The 27,569-nt window shown below is 40.2% G+C and overlaps 1 protein-coding gene across 1 annotated transcript; it reads right to left on the bottom strand.

Annotated features, from left to right (window-relative positions):
- Nucleotides 1–8,042: 8,042 nt before the first annotated feature.
- Nucleotides 8,043–13,111, bottom strand: LOC133409929 (G-protein coupled receptor 26-like). The gene is made up of 3 exons (XM_061690531.1): nucleotides 12,420–13,111; nucleotides 10,852–10,965; nucleotides 8,043–8,334 (listed from the first exon to the last, which is right to left on the bottom strand). Exons 1-3 carry the CDS (start codon nucleotides 13,109–13,111, stop codon nucleotides 8,043–8,045), a joined length of 1,098 nt encoding a protein of 365 aa, XP_061546515.1.
- Nucleotides 13,112–27,569: the final 14,458 nt, after the last annotated feature.

The following is a 27,569-nucleotide window of genomic DNA, read 5'->3' on the forward strand; positions in this document are numbered from 1 at the left end:
CCGAAGTAGCTGCAGAAATTTCTGGCAAGTACTGGCTATTTAGTACATGTGCCAACAACCTCCCATCTTCTTCCTATGTCCGGGTTATGGCGTAGGTCGGCAAGACTTATCTTTGAAATAATAAAAATGGTTGGAATTCTCCCAATCGCGTGTAGGAAAATGTGTTATGGTCTGAAAAAAACAAGGTTGAACTTTTTGGCTGTCAAACCCCAACCCAGTCTATATGATTCCCTGCTAATTCCTCACCTGATTTCCTGTGATTTTAAGTACTTATTGATTGATGCCTTTTATGTGCCGGACATTCAACAGGCTTGAGACGTTGAAAGCCCTCCTCGTGATTAGAAATTCTTCCTTTTGCTGGATGCTCGCTAGCTCAATTGTTGGGTTAACCTCCTCATTCACCGCCCAGGTGTCTTCTATTCAAACATCCTGATAGATTTTCGCTCAGCTGCGATCTCTTGCCCGACTGAAACAATATTCGAGCGGCTCCGTTTTGTTGCCATAGATTCCCAATCCCTCCCCGATTGTTCCCTGATAATCGGCTCATGTTGTATTGTTGTTGCATTTTTTTGTGTGTGTGTTTGGTGTTATTGACGGAATGAAACAGTGATACTGTCACTTCCTGCTGTGCCATTCTATGGTAGCCTACAGTATATTACCTATGTAGCTTGAACCTTAAACCTTAATGAGACTTGGCAATTTATTGTCGCTTATCTGTCAAAGGACATCTGCTGCTGATTGGAGCTCAAAACCTTGGAATTTGCCCCTAAATGGTTGCCTCACACCAAATTGGATGACTTCCTGTTCAATTACAAGTATGTCTCGTAACGATCCAATTTCGTTTTTTGTTGCGTGAACCTGATGTCAGGGGCTAATAATTTTAACCAACATTTTAGAATTTATTGTTATTATTTTTTTTTTTATTAACGTGCAACCTGGAATCTGCCTAAAATGTCTATATCAAACCAAATCAAATGGTTTGAACAGGAAGTTGGCTGTCCAAGTTAGAGCATGGCACCTTGAGATATTTCAGTGCTTCCTTTATGATAGATATGTTCTAACTATTTGTGTCGATCAGAATAGATCCTCAAAAAAACTGAGTCTTCAGCCATGATTGTGCCCCAAAAAGATGATTCTGCTTTCTTACAGCAATTTAGTGTCTCCCACTTATCTAGGATATTAGCTTCTGATCGAATTTTGAGGGGTTTTTCTATTGGGGGACTGTAAAACATACACATTTTCACCAGGATTTTCAAGGTTGGAGTATGTAGACATGTTGAGGTGCCCTGCTGCTCCGTATTGGTGGTGCAGTAGTGCCTTGAGATACGAGTTTAATTTGTTCCGTGACTACACTCGTAACACAAAACACTCAAATCATCTTTCCTCATTGAAATGAATGGAAATGTCATTAATCCGTTCCAACCTCCCAACAGCGAAATAGTTTGTGTTTTCATTAGGGAAATAGCACTCTGTAATTTATAAAAACCTGAATAATAATATAATAGAATGTAAAGAATTAAATAGATTGTGGATCATGAATTAATGCTTCAATTAAATTAATTGTGCTGTTCCTTCTGGTGTGCCCACTTTGGCCACCAGGGAGCAGTATAACACAGTCAAACAGACCCAAATGAATGAGTGTCACCACTACTCAATAACTTAATAAACTGCAATAATATTAGTCATTCTTCACAGAAGATAAAGAATATATGCCTGTGAGTATTGTGATATAGTCTTACCATATGTGTTGTTCCAGAGTTTGTGCACTGCGACTTTTGATGCGAATTGTGAGCCTGTCAATGGCATTTTCCCTTATGTGTCAGCATTAAGCTAGTGGAGACATTTTTAAGGCAGTTGTTTGGTTGTTTTAAATACATGTGTAATTCTCTTTGTTTGATGTTTAGTTTGACAGTACACTTCAACAGGGAGGGGCAGGAAACCGTTTTCTTGAAGAATTGTGCACTATCTGACAAATTAATAAAAAAGCAATGGGCCTACAAAAGAAGATGCTTCCCCACCCTTTGATTTCGAAAGAGGATCTATTCTCTGTCAGTTAGGATGTGACCCTCTCTCGTCTCAATTATTTGTCTGATAGCTGTCTCATGTCAGGGTCTTTCCCCCCCCCCTCGCATTTTTGACACCTTTTTATCTCGCGTAGCTTTTGACAGAAACGGAATGGAAAAGGTGGCTATAACGTCGCATTGCATGTCACACGGCCTAGTTTTGATTTGTAGCGGGACGAGAGGCTGCGTTGAAGACTATTGACGCCAGGCCAAATGGGGGGGGGGGGGAACACGTCCTTTGATTTGATGTCACAGTGAGTGGGAGGTCTGCATGCGCTGCTCTGTTAATGAGGGCGGGGGGGATCTTTGTGAATCTGCTCTTTGTGTGAACTGTTCTGTCAGGGCTGGTGAGCAAGCATGGGCAGCATGCTAATTGCATGACAGTAGCAGCATTTCTAAGCACTGTAGGGTTGAGGTTAAATTATACAGTTGCCAGAAAAACTATTTGAACCCTTTGGAGTGACCGGGATTTTTTTGCATAAATTGATCATAAAATTTGTTCGGAATTTCTTCTGACAATATAAACACGGAATCTAACGAAAAAAATTACTCGTTCTCTTGTTTCATTGGAAAAAGGTTTGTTTCAAGCGTTTTTCGTTCTTCAGTAATCAGCAGTAGAACATGGGTTGGTTTCACTAAAAGAACAGTGACTTCAATGCCAATATCGTTTGCTTTTATGGCACCTCAAATTATAAAGCTACAAAAATCAAGACTGACAAAACACTTTTGATGGCAAAATAATTTATTTCGAGACACAACTACGAAACGCACCATAAACAACACTGCATAGCTCGATTTGAACATCGGTGGCTTTTTTACATGCCCGTCACCATTCAGCCCATGAACTGCATCATCCTTTCTAATGACTGCGACACATATTCTGTTTAAATCAAAAATATCCATACTCTTGTTTGAGTGTGAGGTGCCTAAACTTGTCTGACTTCCAATGTGTTGGCATTTCGCTCCCTCATAATCAACGCGACGACCCCAATCTTTATTTTCCACTCAAAAGCTGTGCTGCTCTGCAATCCAAAGCGATGCGACACTGCCATCTACAGGCATCTGTTAGTTGTTACAGGGGTTCGCACACGTGAATTAACAGACAAGCTGGGCGAGACGCTCTTCCATGCCTCCCCTTTGAAAAACACACTAGACGAATATGTCGGTGGCAGTACTCAGTCATATATTCTTTATCCTCTGCAAGGAGCTGAGAGAAGTTTGACATCTACCCTGTAGGCTCCGTGTCCATGTACAGTATATCTGTCTGTCTGTCTTATACTGCCCCCAGGTGGCCAACGTGGTCAGCAGCATAATGGCCAGTCAATGGATGCAAAGTGTGACAACAACTGTTTAATTCCATACTGTATGTTTTTATGAAGTAAAATATTATAGAGTGCTATTTAACTACTTAGTTTGTGGTGTTTTATTGGGGGGTGGAATGAAGTAAGGGCAATTCCATTCATTTCAGAGGGGAAATTTGATTTGACATACAAGTAAATTGAGCTTGGTCACAGAGCGAATTAAACCCGAAAGTCAAGGCCCAACTTTATAATTTTTTATGCTTTATTACAACTACATTTAAAGCTGCACTTCCTCTATTGCTGGCTCCAAGACAAATTGGTCTAATGAAGCGTGAAGCTCAAGATAATTAAATTACTGTAATCTGACACCTTAAAAATAACAAAACTTTTTGGAGACCCGTTTTTCCATTTCATTGCATACGAATGAATGCCTGCAAGGGGAGCTTAAAAAAAAATAAAAATTTCAACCGCCAGAGGGGAAAACGAGCGGAACAATCCTATACAGAAATAGACGATCTGTTCTGATTCTCGTTATTATGAGCTGTAATGCCTGTATGCCAGGGGTGGGGGTGGGGGGGTGTTGTGAATACTGTGACATTTGACTCCGACATTCCCACGATTTGTAAGACATGCCGGCATTCCATTACCAGGCTGTTTGGTAGGAAATGATAAAGCACAGTTATGTGGGACATAACATATCCCTTTTCTGTACCGCTCATCCAAATTACAGTCAGTGAGTGTGAGCCTGAGCCTATCCCAGCTAACGGTCGGTGAGCGAAGTGGGGCACACCCTGAGCACATTTAGACAAACAACCTACTCACGTTCACACTTACGGCAATTTAAATTCTGAAAAGAACCTAATGCTTTTTAAATGTGGGAGGCAGCCGGAGTACTGAGAGAAAGAGATTCAAGCCCAAACATCAGAAATGTGAGGCAAATGTGCTAACCATGAATTCACCGTGCTGCCAAAAATATGCCTCGTGTTCAAACATCACCAAGACAGGTAGAAGTTCACAGAGGAAGATGATGAGTGGGAAGGTGTAGAGTCTCTCTATTGTCCTTCCTTTCACACTCTGCAATCAAGAACGCTTGAACTCAGCACTGCTGTTTCATTAAAAGTCTTTGTCCCACTGCCACATCAGCGGCAGTAGCAGAGGCAGTGGGTGTAAACCACTGTGAATTATTCCCTTTCTTTTCATAATCAGCGTGGGAGACTTAAGGTGTTATTCGCCGAGTTTGGTAAAGTGAACATTTGCGATGAGGATAAAAGTCAACATGGAAACTTTCCCCATCCACTTAGCGAATAGAATACAAGGTCCCCAACTGAGCCCCAGTAAAAATCGTTGTTCCTACAGAGCATAGAGAATATATGCCTGAGTATTTTTGTGTGTTCTGTTTGTATGTGTTGCAGCTCCATTTGTGTTAAAGTAGCAGTTGTTTGAAGACCGTAATATTAAGCGAATTTCAGTTAGCCTGACTATGGTGCTAGGTATTATATGTTAGCATTAAGCTCCTGGGCTTAACATTGGATGAAACGATATGGTTTGTTGAATATTGTGGTATTTAGATATACAATGTGGTGAGATGTAAAGTGCTAAATGTTGACTCAAATGTCAAGTAATGCAGTTAGTAATGAAATATAAACAATGTTAATTTTTTTTTTTTTGTCAATTACATGGGCGTCAGGCTAAATTGAACCAAGACCGAAAGTAAGTGGAGGGTTAATCCTTTCACTGAACTGAAGTCTAGCATGTTGTGAATTTTTTTTTTTTTTTTTTCCTCAACCTCAATGCTACTGTAATGGATTAAGAGGCGTGTCTTTGTCAATACTTGTAGCTATGTAGTCAGGCACGTACACAGACATTTTGGGGGGGGGGGGGGGGGGGGGGGGGGCAGGTGCTCAAGCCAAAAAAAGGACACCCATCACCAAAATTATTGATAAAATTAAGAAAAAACAGTATTGTATATTTAACTTAAGTATTTATTTCTGTTAACACAATCAACACAGTGACTACTAGTTACTGTATAACTTGTGGCACTCAACTGGAAAACAAAATATGACAGGAAGTAAAAATAAACAACAGAGATAACTTGGGTGCACACACTCTTCTAAATGGGGATGCGGTTGTTTTCAGAATTAAGCAATCACATTGAAACTCAAGTTAAATGGGAGTCCGCACACACCTGCCACCATTTAAAGTCAATATAAATTAAGGTTATTAAGGTAGATTTTCCCAAGGGTTTAAATAAATCCCCCTCAAATATCAAAACACTTAGTGTGGAACTGATGTAATTTGGAATCTGAGGTAATTTATTTGTATTTTTTTTAATATTGATGAATGAAAGGGGGGGAAAAAGGCTGTTGCAAAAAGGGTACTTTTTTCATCCAGCACAGGTGGTTGAGCACCACTTGGGGTCTATGTGTGCACGTGCCGCCATATAGTACACATTTTACCGCACATTTAGTGTGCATTGCACAGCATTTATTGACACAAACTGACAGTTTGCAAACAACATACACAGTTTGATGAAAATAAATAAATGGATACCACTTAAACACCTTGTAGTCAACATCCCAATTCGTCATAGTGTCTTAAATCCTTCACTGGTCACGAGGTAGAATGTCCATTGTACATTGATGAATCCTTGCTACACGCCTTACTTACCCTGTTTTTAACCTCACATTAGTGCTGCTAAAGCTCAATAAAATCCTCACGACACGAACACGACCCGCATGACATTGTCACACCATACCAAAGGGTTCCCGAAGGTTTTCGATAAAATGAGAGTTCATCGTCTAAAAGGCACTTTACAACTCCTGCCTGACAGCTCCATCGTAATAAATCAACCTGCGTCATTCGCTGCCGCGTGTACAAGGCGCTATATTGTCCCAATGGACATCACGTTTTACATTATCCCCTGAACACATACAGTAGTGCGTCTAATCCGTCGCAGGGGATTTCCATTGAGGTGGTTGTTCAATTTTAATCAAAGCGCCCAGTTGAGATGCTATGAATAACAGTATAGTGACAGTAATGCTTCAGGTCTCAATGCATTTCAGTTGAAGTTGACCATTTGATTGTGCCATTGTCTTGTTCACATATGGAACATAATTGTAGCAGTTAATGGCAACAAAGCAAACTGTTGATTCATGAAGAGTTTTGTTGCTATTCAGTGAAAAAAAAAAAACATGTATCTTCAATTCTTGCTTTCAATCTGAAAAACTACCACAAATTATTTTTGTTTTGAATTAAAAAAAAATAAATGAACATGAGAAAGCTTGACTTTTTTTTTCTATTTTTTTGTTTATACTGTTTCATATAGAAATCTGTTATATTTATGTAAAGATGCAGTATTAGAGCTACATTGGAAAAAAGCAAAATTACAAGAAAGCATTAGTAATGTTGCAAGAATACAGTGGTACATCGACTTATGAGTGACTTGACTTCTGACTTTTTCAAGATACGATTTTTTATTTTTTTTTGTCTTGACTTGCACGCAGAAATGTGTGCAAGATAGCTACAGCGAACAACAAGCAGCAGTCTGGCAGCTAGTAAACATCCATCCATCCATCCATTTTCTTTACCACACATCCCCTCTAGGGTCGCGGGTTGCCGGAGCCTATCCCGACTATCTTCGGGCGCGAGGTGGGGTACACCATGAACCGGTCGCCAGCCAATCGCAGGACACCTATAAACAAACAACCATCCGCACTCACGTTCACACCTCCGGGCAACTTAGTGTCTTCAATCAACCTACCACGCATGTTTTGGGGATGTGGGAGGAAACCGGAGTGCCTGGAGAAAACCCACCCAGGCACGGGGAGAACAGGCAAACTCCACACAGGCGGGCCTGGGATTCGAACCCTGGTATCCAGAACTGTGAGGCAGACGTTTTAACCAGTCGATCACCGTGCCGGCCAGCGAGTAAACAATTCTTCAATTAAAAAAAATAAAAAATAAAAATTGTTCCGGACCAAATTTACTCTGAGTCAGAGATATGTTTTTACATGATAGAGGCTCAGTCGGTAGAGCATGAGACTCTTAATCTCAGGGTCGTGGGTTCAAGTCCCACATTGGGTGGTTGTTTCTTTGTTGTCAGATGTGTTTCAGGTGAAAGTGTTTTACCCATCAGATTTACTCTATGAAGTAACAAGAAAGGACTCTTCTGCACAAAAGAAGACCTGTGAACTCATTTGCTAGAGCATCACACTCTTCGTCTTAGGGTCTCAGGTTCAAGACCACCATTGGGTAGTTAGTTCTTTGTTGGGAGATGCATTTAAATTTCTCCAGTAGGTGAAACTGTGGCTGTCTGCGCATGTCTTAGAATTGGGGTCACCAACATTGCGCCTGTGGGTTACAGATAGTCCGCAAAGACCATATGATGAGTAGACCACAACCCTTTTAGAGATAGCTCATCAGTGAGAGGACAGTGGGGTTTTTTTCGAGAAATGTTGTACAAGTGATCGTATGAAAATGTAAACATTTAAAGAGGTTTATAGAAATAAAATGCTGCAAGTTAGGTGCACTGAAGACTTGAAAATATACTAAAAAGGTGTGAGTGTTAATGGTTGTTTGCCTCTTTATGCTCACATGGGTGGAAATGCCGCCACAGCTTCCTCGAAACAAAACACCAAGACATTTCCAGAAGGGAGAAAATACAATCGTGGTCTCCGCTTCACTGGCCAAGAGACGGCTTGCTGCCTGGCGCTTGGATGTGATCGCAAGTAGCGTTGGCAGTGTGCTGGGCGTCTTGGTCCCTCCTGGCGTTGGCCTTCAAAGCGAGGGAGAAGGAATCCCGCCGGCTCCTACCGAGGATCTTGCGAGCCAGGAGGCCAAAGGTTTTCCTGTACTGGTGGCGGAGCAGCGAGTACACGAAGGGGTCGCTGGCCGCTTTGCCGTACACCAAACATTTGGACAGCACCCCCCAGTGAGCGTTGATGTGTTCCGGGGAGAACAGCTCCACAATTCTACCTCGAATAGAGTAAGAGCAAATTCAAATTTGATGAGGAAAAAGGTAAAAATCAAGCTAACTTGCTTGAGCAAAAAATCGGCCAAAAAACGGCTCGTATCGCCAAAAAACTTGTATTTCAAGGCACCACTGTATATACAATACCTGTTTTGAGTACTTGGCACGGGGGGGGGGGGGATTATGCACCTAAAATAGCTTCCCCCCCTTTTTCTAATGAACTTCCATAGTGCTTATACTAAGAAGAAAGAAACATCACTCGATGTAGGTACATTCTGACTGGACAATTAGGACTGAACTGAAAACAAAAATACTAAATTAGCTCATGATAACAGCAGGAAAAAAAATCTAGATAAGTAATGAGTCTATTTTGACTAAACGATGAGTAGTGAGTACAGACGATAAACGATACATACTCAAGTAAAGTACAGTTACCTGAAAAGTACAGTGAAGAATCATTTGCACTTTGATGTTTTCTCACTAGTGAATGGGTGCAATTAGAGAGGAAGACTCAAATGAGTTTCCCCATGGCAAGCATTCCCTTGAAATGTCATGAAAATGTCTGCAAATGTCAACCCGCCGGTGTCCTAATGCGTCCGATTGTGTTCGAGTTAGAGGAACAAGCAAGCGCATTGTTTTGTGGCTAATCTGTCCTCTTAATTACACCGATCTCCTCCATTCTGCCAAGCGGCTATTTCCATCCCACCCAATCTAACAGCTTGTGACAGGTCGTCGGCACTAATGCGTGTGGCCAAATACTAATGAGAGATACCGATAGCGGAGCTGACTCATTTGCTTCCTCCATCCTCCCGGCCGAATCTCATCTCGCCGACGAGGATTAAGCGCACCGACGGGATCGATGGGCGGCGAAAGTGAAATCTTATTGTCACCATGACGGGGATCAAGTATCAGCACAATAAGAAGGAGAGCCTCGAAAATTCTATTTTAGTCCAAGTAAAGCTCCTTTCTAATTCTAAGTAGGGATTGGTATAATCATTGATTAATCGCCCCTGCTAGATCACAGATTTTATTATTTTAGTTTTTTTTTACAGTATACAGGCAAGTTTAAACTTACGAGTTGTAGTACCATGCTGTGCCACAACATGCTGGGCAGCACTGAGATCAACTGGATGCCTTTGCGGCGTAATTAAGAGGAAGAGGCAGAGAAGGTCCCTTACTAAACTGCAATAATAGTCGTTCGCACAGGTCCCATGAGTATTATTGTATGCTCTGTTTGTACTGTATGTGTTGCTGCTCCATGTGCATTAAGGTAGGAGTTGTTGAAGGTTTACAATTACCGTAAGATCTATGCGAATTCCCAGTAGCCCATCTATGGCATCTTGCATCAATAAATTGCTATTTTAGTTCCAATGACATCGAAATCCATTTTTTTTCTACCGTTTTATGCATAACATTGGTCAAAATGAGTCTGTGACATGGTTTGATATGTTTGACATCCTTGCAGTTTGTCGATTGACTGCAAAAGGCAACAAACGGCAGAAGGCTTGCAAAACAGGTGCATTTGAAATCATCATTGTTGTGACATAGTTTTGTCAATTAATATTCAATCAGCTTAAAAACACTGCATCCTGGGCATTTTCAACCCAAATGATCTTGTAAAATTGATAAAAGGACATAAAATATTATGGGGAAAAAAATCGATTGCATGGGAACCTTTAAGTGAGCAGATGTTCATTGAACATTTTGTTATGCTGTTTATATGATGTTTAATTCTCTTTTGTTGTATGAGTCGGCTTTACAGTTCATTTCAACTGGGAATGACAAATAAAAAAAAAAAAACTTTGCCTCTTATTTGGAAAACTGTGAGTCTTCTTTTCATTTCCTCAAAGTGATGTGATACGATTGGCTCCCATTTGTTGACAGCCAGAGAGTGAGAACAAGTGTTCAGGCATACTTAAAAGAAAGGGTGTTTTAACACATTTAAACATATTTTTAAGACATTTAAATGTGTTTAAAGCTTGTAGGACGGGTAAAACTACAATATATTCAAAAAGACTTCATCGGTGTACATCATTTTTGTGATTTCCTTTCATTTGGAGTTTAGTCATTATATTATTTTATAATGCACCGAATAATAATAAGTAAAAAATACACACTTAAAAGGTAAACTTGTTTTTAATTTAATTTTTTTATTTATTATTACATTAAAATATTTAATTGCAATTAATGAGTTCACATGAAAATACAAATTCAAGTCAATATCTTTTGTTGATGTTATATTATTATTATTCTGGTTGATCAAATTTCATGCTATCTCAAAACAAGGCTCGAAGGGAGCAGATATCCAATCTTGCTCACTTATTACGCTAATAAATAAACTTCAGCCACCTTAGAAGGAGAACAGATAATCAATATTTAAAGTCCAAACCTTTTGAGTCTTGAGTCAAAGGTCATGCAAAAGTGCCTTGAGTCAACACTCCAATCCATCCATCTCTTAGATTAATTCACTTATTACTAAAGCAATTTCGACAATCTTGTCCACAACAATTCTGCTCACCTGGTGATGACGTACGGGGTGAAGCACACCACAAACGTGCCGATGAAGGTGCTGATCTTGTTGGTGGACCGTTGCCTCCTTTGCTTCTGCTCGTCCAGGCACTTCTGGCGAACACTGCAGAGGGAAGCGGAAATCATGGGAACAAGCAAAGCATGATGGGAAATTTAATTGCCTGACAACATCTGGTTACAAGAGGCTACAAATTAATACACTTTTAAAAAAAAAAAATTTAAAAGTGTTTTCAAGTATTAACATCGTGACCAAAATCAAAATACAGTGGTGTTGTAGACCCAAGTGTTCACCAAAAATTGACAGAAAATTAATTCCTAAAGGTATATTTAATATTATTGTAAGCCACTGTAACATTACACAGTTAGTATTATGTTCCTTTTTTCCCGTCTGTTGTTCATGTTTTTTTTGTTTTTTTTTCCCACAGTCACTTTGTGAAGCGCTGGTGGGCGGAGATTCCTTGCCGCACCAGTTGGCAATTATGCAAGCCTGTATTTAAGATCAGTTTTTGCAGAAGGAAGGTGCTTGACTGATTGCTTGTCACCAATGTTGCTACTTGGTTGTGGAAACTTTCTTTCCGTCTGGTATTCCCAGTAAGTACTGCTGTGTTTATTATCTGTCTTCTGTTTTTCTTCCTTGTGCAGGTTAGGTTCAGTTTTATTAGTTTTATATTCAGTATTTTCGCCGAGTGTAGGTTAGATTTCTTCCTTCGTGGCTCTGGTGGCCAAGGTGGCCACGCCAAAAGCAGCAGCACAATGAATAGAATTAAATCATTAACTCGTCATGCGCAACCTGTTTAATTCTTTACATTCTAATTAATTATGTTATTACTTTTTTATTTTTTATTTTTAATAAAATATAACCTAATGGAGTGCTATTTTCCTTATTAAAAACATTACTTTTTTTTCAGGGGGTGGATGGCTGGAACAGATTAATGGCCTTCTCATTCATTTCAATGGAGAAAGATGATTTGAGTGTTTTGAGTTATGAGCTCGCATTTCAAGGCACCACTGTACAAGTAAATAATGTTACAAGCTTGGTCATGAAACGAATTAAACTCGTAAACTCTGGTGCAACTCTATTTTTTACATTTTTTGGGTTGGTGGTGCTCTGTGAGGTTTTTCAAATGTAAAATATTTTTCTTGGCTCAGTCAAGGTTGGTAAACTGCTGTATAATAAGAAATTTAGCAAGTTACAGACTTAATGCTGACTTTTATGCATGCTCTCTTTATTACGGAAGATACAAGAACTCGTGAGAGGGCTGCAACTAAGGATTATTTTAATCTTTTAAAAAAGTTTTAAAAAAGCAAACGTCTTAATTTGAGATGAGTAAAAAAAATCTGCTTTCATGAAGGATTACAGACATTTGATAATATTTACTGTTGAGAGGCTGGAATTCCAAGGGATTTAGACAATTTTAACTTGAACAATATCTCGAAACAATTAGACGATGAATCTGATAATCGACGAGTTGTCGATGAATCGATTGTTGCACCGCTAGCTCATTCTTCTTCTGGTGCAAAGATTCTGTGGGGTCGCCCGTTCGGAGTGCTCTTTACCTGGGGTGAATGTCCACCAGCAACAGCAGCGTCTGCATGGTGATCACGTCGATGCGCTTACAGTGGAACCTGGCCACTCGGAGCACTTTCAAGTAGGTCACGCACATGGCCACCAGGGCCAGCAGGAAGCTGAGACCGTGCAGAGCCAACGTGAAGACCACGAAGTGCAGCCCGGCCCCCTTGGCCTTGGCGCAGATCAGGGTGCACGACGCGTACAGGTGGTGGTAGCCCACCCAGGAGCGGCAGGAGGCGGCGGCGGAGAAGCACAGAGAGTGCGCCCAGGTGTAGCCCAGCGCCGCCACCGCGTCCCTGTGCCGTACCCTGGAGTGGTAGCTCAGCGGGAAGACCACCGCCACCCACCGGTCGATGCTGAGCGCCGCCATGGTCAGCATGGAGTTGGTGGTGAGGAACGTGTCCAGGAAGCCCACCGTCTGGCAGAGACCCCCTCCGCCACCTGCACCTCCTCGGCGGTGCTGTTGGCCCGATGTGAGGAGCCCCGCCAGGGTGAGGGGCATGTTGGAGACGCTCTGCAACAGGTTGCAGAAGGTCAGGTTGAGGATGAAGAGCGCGGGGGCTTGTTTGCGGATCTCCGGGTTGTGCGCGAAGCAGATCAGCACCAGGAGGTTGGACAGCAGCGACACCGCGATGATCGCCAGCAGCAACGCGGCGCACGCGACGTCCACCGCCTGCATGCTTGCTGCTGCTGCCGCCTCACACGACCACTCTTTCCTTAAACGAACCCATTGTCGTCCAAACCTCGCTCTGGGTTCCCATGGACTCAATACTCACATCATGGTTACTGAACTCCCAGGAATGAGCTTTTTGTATTTAAAAAAATAATAATTTTAACCCCCACCCGAGCTTGAACTGGATCCCGGTGGCTCATGCGCAAATACGCATCGACACAAAAAGCATCCTCCGGGGGAAAAAAACTAAATACTCCAAGCTTCTCTTTCTGCGAGTGTGTCATCGCGCATCCCTCTGTGTTTAAAAATAGACCCATTTGGCTCATGGGGGGGGGGGGGGGGGGGGGGGGGGATGGGGTAGCAGACGCACGATTGCGTGGCTGCAGGCTGATGTCACCCAATCACTAACACAGTAGTGATCGATCGAGCTGTACTTTTCTGACTATTTTTATTTTATCTCCCCCCCACCAAAATAATGATTTAAATAACGCTTTTTTTTTTTTTTGCTGTTTCACAACGAATGATGATTGCACTGTACACAGATGAAATGGTCCTATGCTAAAATGTTCTGCAAGCAATGAAATAATACAGTGCAATATGGAAAAAAAACAATGCCTAATGCAAATATTTTAATATTGAGTGAAAAACAAAATGTTGAGAAATTGAACAATTCAAAATGAAGCTATAAAATTGAGTAAATGGTGAAAGAAAAACAATAAATGCAAATATTCTTGACTGTTTAAAAACTGATTTTAATATGTATTTTGTAACCTTAAAATAACATTTTAATCATTACTGTGGCAGTGTATCATTGCCAATATTACATTTATTACAGTAAAAAGCACTGCTCTTTCAAGTTTTTTATGAGCACATTCATAATTCTAAAGTCTCATCTTTCCTCACTGAAATGAATGAAAATTCCATTAATCCATGCCAACCCCACAAGAAAAAAACCTGTAACCAAAAATAGCATTATTACAGTATTATATTTTATAAACGCATATGGTAGGATCAATAAATAAAAAGAATGAAACAGTATGTGCATCATGATTTCATGCTTCAATGCCCATTGACATTGTGCTCTGAAGAAGAGTTTCACAACTAAGTGATTCACTAACCTGCAGTTAGCCTTCCCCCCGCCCCCCCCCCCCCCCCGAGGATAATTAAGACTTGTATATTCCTGAGTATTGTTATTTTGTCTGTCTACATTCGTTGCGGCCTCGTCTGTGTTTAAATATCCGTTCCTAAGGAGAAATCGCGTGTTGCTACTTGAGCTACAGTTTATACTCTATGCTATGTTTATGCTTTATGTGGGCCACATTGGGTGATTTTTGGTCAGGCTCGGCACATCTAAAATCAGAAACCTCAGAGGAAATGTTATAAAAAAAAGTACAAAAACTCATTGTTGCATCATATTTCTTAATAAATGTAGTCTTTCTCTCAGAGGCTTCCCAAATATGGTTCCTAGTGCCATAAAGGGTTAAAATGCCTCAACACTTGAGCTCAAACCGCAGCTCCATCTCAGTGGGACAGACCCCATTAATGTTGTCTCATGTGTCACTTTAAATTTATCCTAGACTTCTCCAGCTACTGCGTTGGTGGCGCAGCCTTTGGCATTGGCAGTATAGTGCGTGTATAGTAGTTGAGGTGTGTGTGCGCGTGTGTGTGTGTGTGGCATGGTGGTGGGGGACATGGTGTGTTTTCACAGGCTCGTGACGTAAAAACATTGTGATAGCTTGTGTGGGTGTTTGCCAGCAACACCCGAGCACATGTGGCCATGGCGACCAACTTCGCTTAAGATCTCTGCATACTGTACGGTTTGTTTCATAAGGAATCACATTGCAGCCACCGTGAGATGCTCACATGGTCTTCTCCTCGCCCCTTGCGTGACAGCAGTTCAAAGGAGAAATGTGTTATTTCTGTAGATGAGAGATGTATGAAAGGCATTAATGGAGAACAATGCATGGTTAAGGCATCACAATATATACAGTGAACCTCGCATATTTGTGGTTCGGCATTAGCAGAGTCGCGTATTTGCGGATCTTGTTGGGGAAACAAATCCTTCATTATTCGCTGAAAGTCTTGTCTGTTTGCTGTTTTTCATATTCAGGCCAAAGCAATAAAATTATCACTTTGATGTGTTCACCCGCTGTGTTGCGGTTCATCTTCCGCGCCTCCGCTATATCGGGAATTTGTAAGCAAACGTTTTTGTGGATTTTTAGTGTACAGGCAAGTCCAAATTTAGAGTTCCGCACAGTCACCCTGCTGTTATCATGTGAACAAATGGTCAAAGCGAGACCATGCGAGCCCCCCCCCCCCCCCAAAAAAAACACTAGCTATTTTCAGTTTTTATTTTTTTTAAGCAAAGAATGACCACTGAACATGCAAGTGGTCTGTTTTTACAGACGACTGTGTGGCCTGCTGAACATGGTCATTATATTAGCCGAATGGAATCTTCTTGTTTAATTAGAATCCTTCATTGAGAACCGATTAGTCTCATTTAACACTGTCACAAATGATTGGGAAACGAATGTCCCATTAGGGTGTTCAAAGAGAGCAAGTTGAAATTACTCATATTCTTAAAAAAAAAAAAATCATTTGGCTCTGATTAGTTCCAGGATTTAAATTAAAAGCATGCATGTGATCTTTTTTTTTTTTTTTTTAAACTGAGGTAAATTTCACACTGTCCACTTGCAAAGATAAAAGTAATCAGTCTATTCATTATAACTGCATAGTCATATAGTTCAGCTGTCTAGACACCAGTGCATTATCATTCATCACAAATTGGCAATAGAAAATGCTTAATGAATTCCTTTTTTTTAATTATATATTTTTTTAAATCCATTTCTATGCCCTTTAGAATTTTAAGGAATAGACAGGGTGGGGTATAACTGTTCTGGGGCCCTGAGCATTTGGGGGACTTCCTAGCTGCCCGGCCTTTGTAATGGTTAGGTTTAAGGGCTAGGGTTGGGGTAAAGGCGGTTTAGAATGAGTTAGGATTAGGGTGAGTTAGGGTTAGTGGGAGACAAATTATTAACTTTTTGTCCACGCATTGCCTTTGATGTGAATGTCGACCTCCCCAACATGGCCGCCATGTAGCTACGCCGGTTAGTCAAGCTGCTACAATGCTCCTCCTCTAGTCTTCATTTGTTCCTGTTGGAAACTATTTGACCAATCAAATTCTTGTAAAGATGACGTAATTTATAGCCATGGTCGTCTGTCGTTTAACTCGCCGGCCCACAGGTGGCCTGTCGCCATAGCGTTAGCATTGTGTTGTTGAATTGTGTACCCCAACCTTCGAGAAAAAATACATTTTTCTGTCCGTGTACCTTAAACTGGTGTCACAATGGTGAGAAATATTTCACTTCTGTCTTCTTTGAGTCAGTTAAGCCATGTGAAAGCTGAGGCACACAGTTTTAAAAAAAAAAAATATTGAATCGGCTGTGATGTTTTTGATTGAAGGTTTATGAAATCCCCGAAAATGATATACACTTTTGAGGCTGCTTCAAGTTCAACTACATGGCAGTTATTCATACTACGCCTGCAAATAACGATTATTTTCGTAACAGAGTCAACTGACTAAATATATATATATATTTTTTCCCCATAAATTTATTATGATTCAGTTAGTGGTTTGGTCTGTAACATATGAGAACAAATGTTGAATGTTGTTTTCCGAAGTCAAAGTGGATGTTTCCAAATGCCTTAGGTTTGCTTCAACACAGTCAGTCTGCTTTCATGGAGGACTACAGAAATCAGAGAATATTTACTCTTAAACTCGATGATCAAAATAGTTGTCGATTAATATGATTGATTCGTTGTCAATCAATCGACACCTCTAATCATGTCTCATTTGTTCCACAGTGCTCTTTAATTTCCCCTGTTATGTCCCATGATGCACCATTTTTGGCCCATGTCCTGTGTTGTCCCCTAAAGTCCCTTATTTCCATTTTGTCCTATACTGTCTCATATTATGTCCTATTCTGTTATGTCCCTATTCTGTCCCCTTCCATCCCATAATGCCCCATATTGTCTCGTCATGTCCCATTTGGTTCCATAGTGTCCTATAATGTCATGTGCACATGGCTAAATGGTTCAGGTATTATTGTTGTTCATATTATTACTATTAAAATACAATTTGTAGCAAACTTCCAGTAGTTATTTGAACATGGATTTTATTTTAAACTACTGTGGTAACAGTTTCTGTTTGAATAATTACGTGAAGATGTATTTAATGTGCTGGAAAATCCTAAAAGTGTTTGAATTTGGCTTTGGAAAAGGTGTATAAATACTGCAGTAGTTGTAGTACTAAATGTGCATGATTCATTGTGGTTTATCTGCAAGAGGGATTTTCAGTTGTAGCTTCGCAAGTATATTAGTGTGTGCTTCATAATCTGTATTACGATGGCTGTTTCTAAAAAGACAGAAATGTAAATTACCGTCTAGGAAAGAGGAACAAGTTAGTCAGCGACATGTCCTTGTGTGTTGGACCAAAACAAACGCATTAGCAGAGAGCGAGCGGCCATGGATGACTCACGCCCGTGGCTCAATGAAAACATGCCTGGTTGCAGACCCAACTGGCTGTCGTCTCTTATTATTATTTGTGCCTTAGTGATTGCTTGTGCGGCTTTCTCACGTCTGTGGGCTGAACTTTACGTGCGCGTATATACATGCATACGTACGCAGTCCGTGTGCTTGTCCATGTCGTGATTCATAAGTTCAAATGTTGGCCGGCATAGTGACATGCACAACTACGCTTGTAAACATGCCAGCGTGTTTCTGCATATTATTTTCTGGAGGGGATGTTGTAAATGCGCAGCCAGTGAAGGTCCAACGCCAGTCCAAAGTGCATTTATGTCACTCAATTACATTTGTTTTTGGTAAGGAATAAGAAAATGTAATGGCAGGTCTTGTTTGCTCGTATTACAGTAGAATCTCCAATGTCAAACACCCCAAAAGTCGTGGAAGCAAAACATTTGGAAAACTATATCTTTTATATATTATGCCTACTACACAGAAAAATTGGGGCCTGAAATGACTCAAAAGTGCATTCTCGTTTTTCGAGCGAAATACTCACTGAAGCAACTCGGCCAAAACAGAATGTTGTGATGACTCGAGCAAAAACTGTGGCTAGTGCAGTTGTGTACACTATAATGTAGACAAACAAACAAACTGGTGCTATCATGGCAATGCTAGGCGCACGCTAGTTTGCCCCGCCCCAGCTACCTATGAGATACAGCTAGCTAGCTAAACACGATGCGGAACCGCGCAGGCACAGGTTCGTTCCCCGTCCGGTGTCAAAGCAGCACAAGTCCCTAATCACCGCGTACGTCACCTGAGAACAGGGGCCTATAATGTTACGTGTATAATACTGATTATTAATGTAAGATAACCTTGATCAGTTCCACAATGGGGAAATTTGCATCGTTTCAACAGCAATAGTGGATCATACAGGAAGTGGCATGCAAGCGAAGACATTTTCTTCCAAGTATTGCCCAAAAATGGAAACCTAAACAAATGTCCGTGCATAACCTATCCAATCCAGTTGATCAGCAATGTTATGTTTGTTTGCAAAATATAATGCAGATTTGGACTTTTGAGAGCTGATTAACCTGATTTAATAGACTTTCTTTCTTTGCTACAGTTGAAAACAGAATCGCTAAAAGGCCATTTAACCCATAGATTTAAATATTTTTGACGATGGCACATTGAAATCTCATGTACTTTGATTTATGCTGAAACTGCTTCTGCAGCAAAATTGATCCAGTAAGTACATTAAAATAAGAAATATTGAAGCCATAATTGATTACGATTATAGAGTCACGATTATGTTGCAGAATTGAAACATGCAGAATTATTTTTATCCTTTACATAATATACTGCAACAACTCTCCCACGGTAATGTTCTTGACATAATTTTAAGAATATGGAAATTCAGACAAATTGTTCTGCTAGTGAATTTCTGTAGGTTGGCAGCTCTGCACTCATAGCCATAAACGCAATTGTACCAATAATTGATGTAATTTCTTTGGTTTTCTGCTTTGGTTTCCACATTTTCTGTTTTCAGTTTCAGCTAAGAATTTTCATTTTGGTGCATCCCTAGTTTTAACTGTGAAACTAAATGAAGCGGATATAAACACTCGTGTCCAAATGTCAGGATGTTGAACTTGCACTTTAAAATTTTTGGGGGGGGGGATATTTTGAAATGTACATAATTCACTCGTCATTTTCGATTGTAATCCATTTTGTCCCTTTTGCTTAAAGCCAATGACATTGTTTAAAACGACGTTTCACCCCCCAGCATTAACTTGCCCCAATTTCCACAGAAATAACAGAAATGGAGATGATGCTTCAAGTCAGCAGCTGAATACTTTTGATCCGGTGACGCCCTCTAGTGGACAGGATTGAAAGAACCAGTACAGTAAGGCTTTGGTATTTGAACCACAAGACAAGAAAGAGGTCGCTCTCTCTTCTTTTGGTCCGAAAGCAGTCACTGGTGTTGTGCTGTGGAAGCTTTCAGCACACATTCAAGTGATGTCAGGGTCAGCCATGAGCAGTGAAATGAGCAACTGCTCTGCCTCCAGGTCACACAACAAGTCAACTTTGTTGATCAGGGGGCAACCCCTTCACCTTAGATTTATTTCAAATTATTTTCTATACCATATTCGTGAAGGTTGTGAGTCATTTTGCTAGTTCTACTTTGCACAGCCCACATCAAGTTTGTAATACGCGTAATTGCCTCGAGAAATCGTCTCTCGTAATTCAACTTTGTTCTTTTAAAATTTGTGTACTTTTTTGGTGTAATATGATGTAAAAAGATTCTTGTAATTTTATTACTTTGTTCTTATGAATCATGACTGATAAAATTCCACAATAGTCAGACTGTTCTGTCAGAAATTACTTGTTTTTCCATATCATGACTATTTTGACCTTTTTCTACGCAAAACTATGAATGTCTTTTTCCTTTAAAATCAAGACTTTTTTTTCCTTGTAATTTTACAACTTTATTCTCATAAAATTAAGCCTCCCTGTAATAATCTTGACTTTATTTTTATAAAATCGGGACTTTTTCTTGTAATATTTCGACCTTGCAATATTTTCACTTTTTCCTAAAATGACCTTTAGTCATATGCCTTTATTCTAGTACAATTATAACATATAACTGTATGAGCAAATGCAATATTCAGATTCTTTTTTTGTTTATTTGTTTCAATTCAAATTATTTGTTTTAATATTTGTTTTGTTTGTTTTAATTTATTATTTGTTTTAATTCAAATTATGAATCTTGTAAAAAATATATATATAAATAATTCCTTGACTGTATTCTTGTAATTTAGTCTTTCTTTTCAAATTTAGAAATGTTTTCCTTGTAATATTACATTTTCTTTTCCCAGGTTTTATTCTTGGAAAATATTTTTCTTGTAATATTATGACTTTATTTTGTTAGTATCACAACTTTATTATAGTTTCCACTTTTATTTTCCTAAGTGCACTTTTATTTCTTCCCCCCCCCTAATACTCCAGTAATACTCTTTCTGACCCAATATTGAATTTTTAAATGTTTTTTTCTTTTTTAAAATTTAAAAAAAGTTTTTTTTTTTTTTTTTTTTAATTTAAACTTTATTTACTTTCTGCTCTCATAGATGACATGAACCTTGAGGTTTATGATTTAATTCAAGGCCAACCATCTATGAGCTCCAAAGGCCTCCACCGCTCACTCGGCCCTTCATCTGCATGGTATTTGGGGTCAAAACCACAATACCGACCCCATTTGTCTTCCTCCTTTTAATGGGATGTTTAGCGTACTGCCGATGGCAGGCAAAAGATAGCCTCCTGAATGGACATATTAGCAGGTAATGGCCTTAAAGAGGATTAGCGGATGGAAAGAACGCGCCAAAGGGACGGCATGGCATAAAATAGGCAGGTGATAGCAGGAACGTCAGGGGAGCTTATGCTGCTTTGTGCGGCCTCTGGCTATGCACTGGGGATTAGCGGCCATTGTGGATTCTCTGCTATCTTGAGTCATTAAAATACATAAAAGGTGTATCAATATACTGTACCTTCCTTCCAAACCTCGGCACAACTCTTATTTTGTTTAATATTGAGCTAAGCAGTAATCAAGTGCATGTGATTGCATGAGAAGTGAAGTTGTCAAGGTCAAAAAGTGGTTAATGCAGCTATGATCTCCGCATGGTTAACATATTTCAGTCCAGAGGGTCGAGGTCAAGAGTCCCAAACAAACAAACAAAAGTCAGTGTTTAGTTTGTTCAGCAGTTAATCTTCTTACTCCCTAAGTACCTTCCGAAATTGGCAAGGCAACCTTTGATGTAGAAATGGAAAAGCTGTTAAAATAGTTGCAATAGCAACATGAAGTAGAACTATTGTGGAGTGAACGGAAATGTTGTAGGATAAATAGGAAATGTAGAAGGTGAAACCTTTTATAAAAGAATAAGAGCTGAATTATTGGGTTGAAGTAAAGTTGTAAAATGTCTCTTCATTTGTAAATTTTCTTTGGGGGGGGGGGGGGGGGAATTGTAATGAACATTTCGAAGTGAGACTGATTTGAATCAGTTGATAAATGCTTAATTTGTTTCAATTCCTGCATTCATTTGAAAGTTATTTTATTTGTTTTTCTCTTGTGGGAAATTTGCGGAATGAGCTGAACATTTTGACGTTGGAATGTTTTGATAATTGTGTGCTCTTCAGCATGAGTAAAGTTGCCTTCTGTATTAATGGCGGGCATAAGGACAAATGAATGATTTTTTAAAATTCAGAATTATGGCGATCGTGTGGATTTACCTGCGTCTAGAAGCTTCTATCCATCCGTCAATCTTCTCCGCCACAAATAAAGTGGTCCTCTATTAATTTGCTTTGGGAAGTCTGGCTACTGTTCTGTGCCATCTAAAATGAATTGGAAAAATATATATTATTTTCCAAAAATAAGAATCAAGTAATTTCGAAATGTTCCTTTTAGTCAGAAGTCTGGTAAAGCACTTGATCAAACCCAAACCTTGGCTTGGTTTAATCTAAAGAGTCGTTGATAAACAAGGATACCTCAAAGTCTACATGAGTGTTTAATAGTGCCCATCTTTTGTTTTGCCGCCTTTAAGCTGTTTTGGGGGATTTGTTCACGCATCGACGACACCGGGTCAACGCAAAATCTGCTTTAGCCGCTGTGTGTTGGATGGGAGTCAAGTGGAGGGCAAGCACCTGGCCGAGATGACCTTTACCTGCAGACGTGCAACAAAGAGGGATGTGGCGAGAAAGGTTTCAACATTTTCAGAGGTTGGGCTAAGTGACGCATTTAAGTAAAAGCATGAAATCTTGTACTACTTGCTCTGTTAGAACATCTGTTTTTCAAATCTTTCACGTGTGTATGGCCACGAAATACTTGCTGAGTTCTCCCAGACTGAGCGAGCAGCTCAGTGATATAAAAGAAGCCTTGTGTGCCACTTCACGCTCCATGGCCAATTGACTTCTTTTTCCCGTTAATCAAATGCGCTCTTCACCTAATCTGTCATAGCGTTTCACAACCATTCAAACCCACAGGATTATCCTCGTGTTTCTAAAGGTGTTCCTTTACCGCTCATACAGGTGGTCCAGTAACACTGTTCATTTTCAAAGTGCAAGCTCGCTATCTTATAAAAACGGTCCGCTGCACTCCCACCGCCCAGAATAATGTATTATGTCCCGATTAAAATCAGATTAAACCGATGGAAAGGCAGTCAATCTGAAAATGGGTTTTGGTGTCTTTGAGTAGGAAGTTTAGAGTGGCTACATTTCCGTAGATCTAAAGGCGGAAATTGTGAATTGAATTGCAATTAAAACCTTTGTAAAGCTAGATGAAGACTGTGGCAAGGCCAAAACAGTGGAATACCATCTGCAGGTGTGCGTGTAGCCCACGCTTTCACCTGAAGAGGGCGCCACAATGCTTGTAACTGTTTTCCAACAACTGTAAACTGTGTTGTTGGGGTCAAATCCACTTGATTGCAATCTACCAAGACGCGAATACCTACGTAAGATTTATTTTCTCTTTGCATATACAAGGTGTGTCAGAGAAAATTCCACAAATGGAGTCACAATAGATGCAGTAGATTTAAAACTATTTTTAGAATCAATTATCCTATTTATTTTATTCTCATTTATGAGGGGTGGACTTCTATCCTTAAACTGATTATGTTGGCACTGACTGTATGGTGGTAGCGATTACCATTGTAGGTAAGAAAAACTGCTAACGACTATTCAGCTCACTCATATATCATGTTGTATGTAAATTGCACATTGAAACATGTCCTAAAAATCACTTATAGACGCTTCTGTCGTTTTTGGCAATATTTTTCATGGGCCCTGCAGTGCGTCCATCTGCAACCTGGACAGTGGTAAAATGATGCAAATTGATTCTGGGTGGCACAAATATGCTTTTATTATTTTTATTGCCTGGAGGCAAACAGTTTTGCGTCAACCAATTTTTGTGGTCAACTTAGTTGATTATTTTTATTTTTTCCCCCATAGCCCTATTTCAAACCCAAACTAGGAGTTTCCCCCTTCAATGTAGTCCAGATGATCAGACAGTATGTCTGCAGAACAGGCGAGAGTTGTGGCAGAACAACTTGTGGCTTCAGGGTGATACCAGTCCTGGAACCTTTCTGGCACACCTCATACTTATTCAAAGATCCGCTTTGTTATGTCTGTTTTGGGGAAAAATATTGCATCGTATGTAAGTAAATTACACAACCTATCAGTCATTTGCTAGTGCTGCATGGTCAAAATGTAGGTATGCTCGCTCTTGCACACATCAGTCCACAGCGTTGACTCGATGATGCTGAGGTTAATCTGTTGGTCCATCCGGATGCCTCAGGGGCCACCTTATTAGAGGAAATGAGACGACGTGAGGCCGCTCTGGTCTGAACGCATTCCTTCGTGTCTCATGCGTAGAGGGCATCAATGAGCGCATAGGAGCAGCACCATTCAGCACATGCCCGGCCAGAACACAGCGTGGACAGAAAGGCCCTTGTGCAGGAACATGTGTTTTAGTGGACAGCCAAGCAATTTTTAAAGTTTATCTCTAAACACAACGTGACCACCGTCGACGACTGATAGTTGAAGAACCTTAAGACCTGAAACGATTGTCCGCACCCTCCTGTTACAGGGCAGAGGTTGAAAAGATGGGGACCTGTTGAAAACGACTAATAACAGGTTGTTCAGGTCATTTTTTGGGGGGGCTTGCCAAGGATTTGACTGTACGTTTAGATGAAAGGGTTTAATTGGAAATGATAAGCTGCTGACAGACTAAGTCTGTCAGCGCACAAACCCTGGCTGTCTGTTCACCAGTACCGCAACAATATCCATAGGGAGATTGGCAGATAGAAGCTGCTGTCAACGCTCTCCATCCAGCTCAGCAAAATTCTTGGGTTTGGTCGTGCTGCAGTTGTTTGCCAGCACCCTGACCATGCAGCATATACCGTACAAACAAAAACGACCATTTCTCAGGTTGACTGTGAATGTCCAATAAACCAGAAATATATTGAATTAGTCCAAGACCTTCAACAAGATCTGGCATATCAAAGACACTTGAATATATTTCATTCTTGAGGCCAGAAAACGGAGAATGATATGACAGAGACACAATGGGTCTACAGTCTTTTCCCAGGCTTTCCGCTACTGTTGACATGAGTAGAAAGTTATCACTTCTGTTTTAAATACAGCTGGACTCAGAAATGGCAAAAAGTGGCCTTTTTAAAAAAAAAAAAAATAATATTTGTGATTCCAGCCAGTAGGGCGCGACTGATTTAATTGGCTGGCAGAGTTAAATAGTAGCCCTTTCACATTAGCCCCAATGTCTTTTTTTTAATAACATAACACATTTCAACATAGAACAAATAAGGACAACAAACATTTGTAATGAATATTTGGGCTCTCCCCAGGAGAAATGCAACTTTGTATTGTTTCTGGGTCTGGGTGGGGTCCCCTGGTGTGTCTGGGGAAAAAAATAATTCTGGCACACGAAGACCCAAATGTGTATTAACTTTTTTTTTTTTAAACTTAAAGAATTTGCAATAGCCGCGGACCTGTCGAAAATGCAGAAAATTGAGTCCCTGGAAAAGTGATTTATTCATGTATTTTTTTGCCTTTAGTCCTGTGAAAGGTTTTCCGCCATATCTAATACACAAAATTGATTGTAAATCTGTCTGTCTTGGTACAGGCCAGTGGAGCATTTTCAAAATCCTCACTCACGTGATTCAATTTATTACAACTACTTTATTGCATTAAGATGCCTGTTGAATAGCATCATCATTTGAAAACATTCTCGATAATCAGTCATTTGTGGCAATACTATTTGAAATTTAGAATTTTAAAGAAAACAAGTTTGTTCTTAGATAAGTCAAGTATCTGGAGTATGGGAATATGTATGTTTGATTTATAGTTTTAAAATGGGGTGCTTGCTGTATAAGAGTAGCTAAAAATACGAACTATGACCCAACATATTGGTTCCATTAATTTTTCTCAAATAAGCAAACTTGCGACTGACTGTCGACCAGTTCAAAGACAGCTGGGATGACTCCAATTCATCCGTGACCCTGAAAAGGATAAGCAGTAAAAAAAAATATATATATAATGAATTGACGAAAATATATGCACACATCCAGAGACCAATAACGCAATCATAACCTTCTCATTTAAAACAGTCATTAAAAGAGCCCTAGCCTAACGTATCTCCACAAAGACAGATGTCAAGAGATTCCAGATTTTAACTGGGAGACACTCACGATCAGAGAGCCACCATTTAATTATGACACACAGGAAATTATCCTGGGACTGGGCCCAGCGTTGATAAGAAAGTCAAAGCCCTGTGGATGACAGCTCTGGAAACTTGAGAACTTATCACCAAAGTGGGGGTTGGAGGCCCCGTGACATGGCGCCTGACAATCTGATTGGACTGTCATCCCTGGGTCATAATTAATATATTTATCAAATTAATAACTGAAAGGAAAATCTCAGGACCATCGGCGCTATTGTAAAAAGAGGTTTGGCTAAGCCTCGGAGGTGAACAGTGGCCAAATTCATGCGGCGGCTGCTTTCCCTTGTGGCTAATAACGCTGCTGTCAGTATAATACTCTAAAAGGCAGGGGGGGTGCCTCTTTTGGAGGCCATGACAGATAAATTGCCTCCCCTCCTGGACAGACCGAAACACAATTTAAAGGTAGAAAAGAAATATGTAGCAGTGCGCTGACATACACAGCTCAAGCCTTTGCAAATGAATGCAGACTATTGTTTGAAGCTAGCGTGAAACATGTCCTGTACATAACAGCGTACAACTCGATGTTACAGGGTTTGCATTGAAGTCATTTACGGCTAGTACTTGAACATTGTAATTTGTATTTTTCTTTACACTTACAAGTTACCTTTTAATTCCGATTCCCAGTGGACTGCATTTCCCTTCTGACCCGGGGACCGCGGCCCTGTCCTCGCCTCAGCAGGTGGAAGGCCGCTGTGGGGATACTTTTATCAGGCATTCCACGAGTACAAAACAGGAAGGAGGAGAAGCCGAATTGTAAAGGTAACACAATCATCTGCCTAAAGTAGTCACAGGAGTATCGCTTTCTTTAAGCCGCACCGAGCACGGCACAAGATTAAGATGTGGATTACCGAATTTTTACCTTTAGTCGCGTAGAGACACCCGTACGGTTTCTCTTTTTAAAGTGTCACAAACAATAGAATCCCTTGCCATCCCGCCACCTGATATTATCACTAATGTGATGTGGTTGAACATGAAAGGAAAGCAAATAACTGGGGTGAATGTTTTTTGCGTTTACTCGAAGGGTCACTTCCCGTTGATACACAATCTTTTTGGGAGTGGGGAGGTGGGGGTGGGGGTGCTTCCTCTTTACCTGGAATCCATCCCTGTGGGCCAGACATAACCTTTGACTCTTGTACTTGACCCCCTACCCTGGACTTTGCGGAGGTCGAGACATGTTCAGACTATTGTGCATCTCCGCTTGACCGCTTTCAAACTGAGCTCTGACTGAATCCCTGACTGATGACACGACTACAAATACGAGGGGTTCTCCATTTATGACGGACTTCCGTTACGATTTTGACAACGTAACCCAAATTTTAACGCAATTTGGAATGCGTAGTCTTATCACTAAGCTAACATGGTAGTAAAGTCATCAATATTTGTCTGAAAAAAGATTTCTAGGCCATAAATACTCAATCAAATGAAAATCCCTCTAGTGCTAATTACACTTTAGAAAATCAATTAAGTTTTCATACAATACAGTGCCATCTTTAACGTAACAATTTTTTTTTTGTGTTTTTTTGGAATGCAGAAACTGATGAATGAAATTTCAATTTATTTCAGTGGGGATCATTGAGTTGATATTAAAAACTTAGTCATGCAATGAAATAAACGTGTGTATTTCAAGTCCTCTGTTTCGATAGAACGGCAATGAGTTTTCAATGG

Source organism: Phycodurus eques, chromosome 11, assembly GCF_024500275.1.
Source record: "Phycodurus eques isolate BA_2022a chromosome 11, UOR_Pequ_1.1, whole genome shotgun sequence".
Classification (NCBI taxonomy): Eukaryota; Metazoa; Chordata; class Actinopteri; order Syngnathiformes; family Syngnathidae; genus Phycodurus; species Phycodurus eques.

Bases quoted from the DNA above. Each gene is read 5' to 3' on its own strand.
- LOC133409929 (XM_061690531.1), bottom strand. From the start codon at position 13,111: ATGCAGGCGGTGGACGTCGCGTGCGCCGCGTTGCTGCTGGCGATCATC. The intron at 10,966-12,419 runs GTAAAGAGCACT...TTCCCTCTGCAG, and splicing joins CTGGTGGACATTCACCCCAG to TGTTCGCCAGAAGTGCCTGG. The intron at 8,335-10,851 runs GTGAGCAGAATT...TATTCGAGGTAG, and splicing joins ACCCCGTACGTCATCACCAG to AATTGTGGAGCTGTTCTCCC.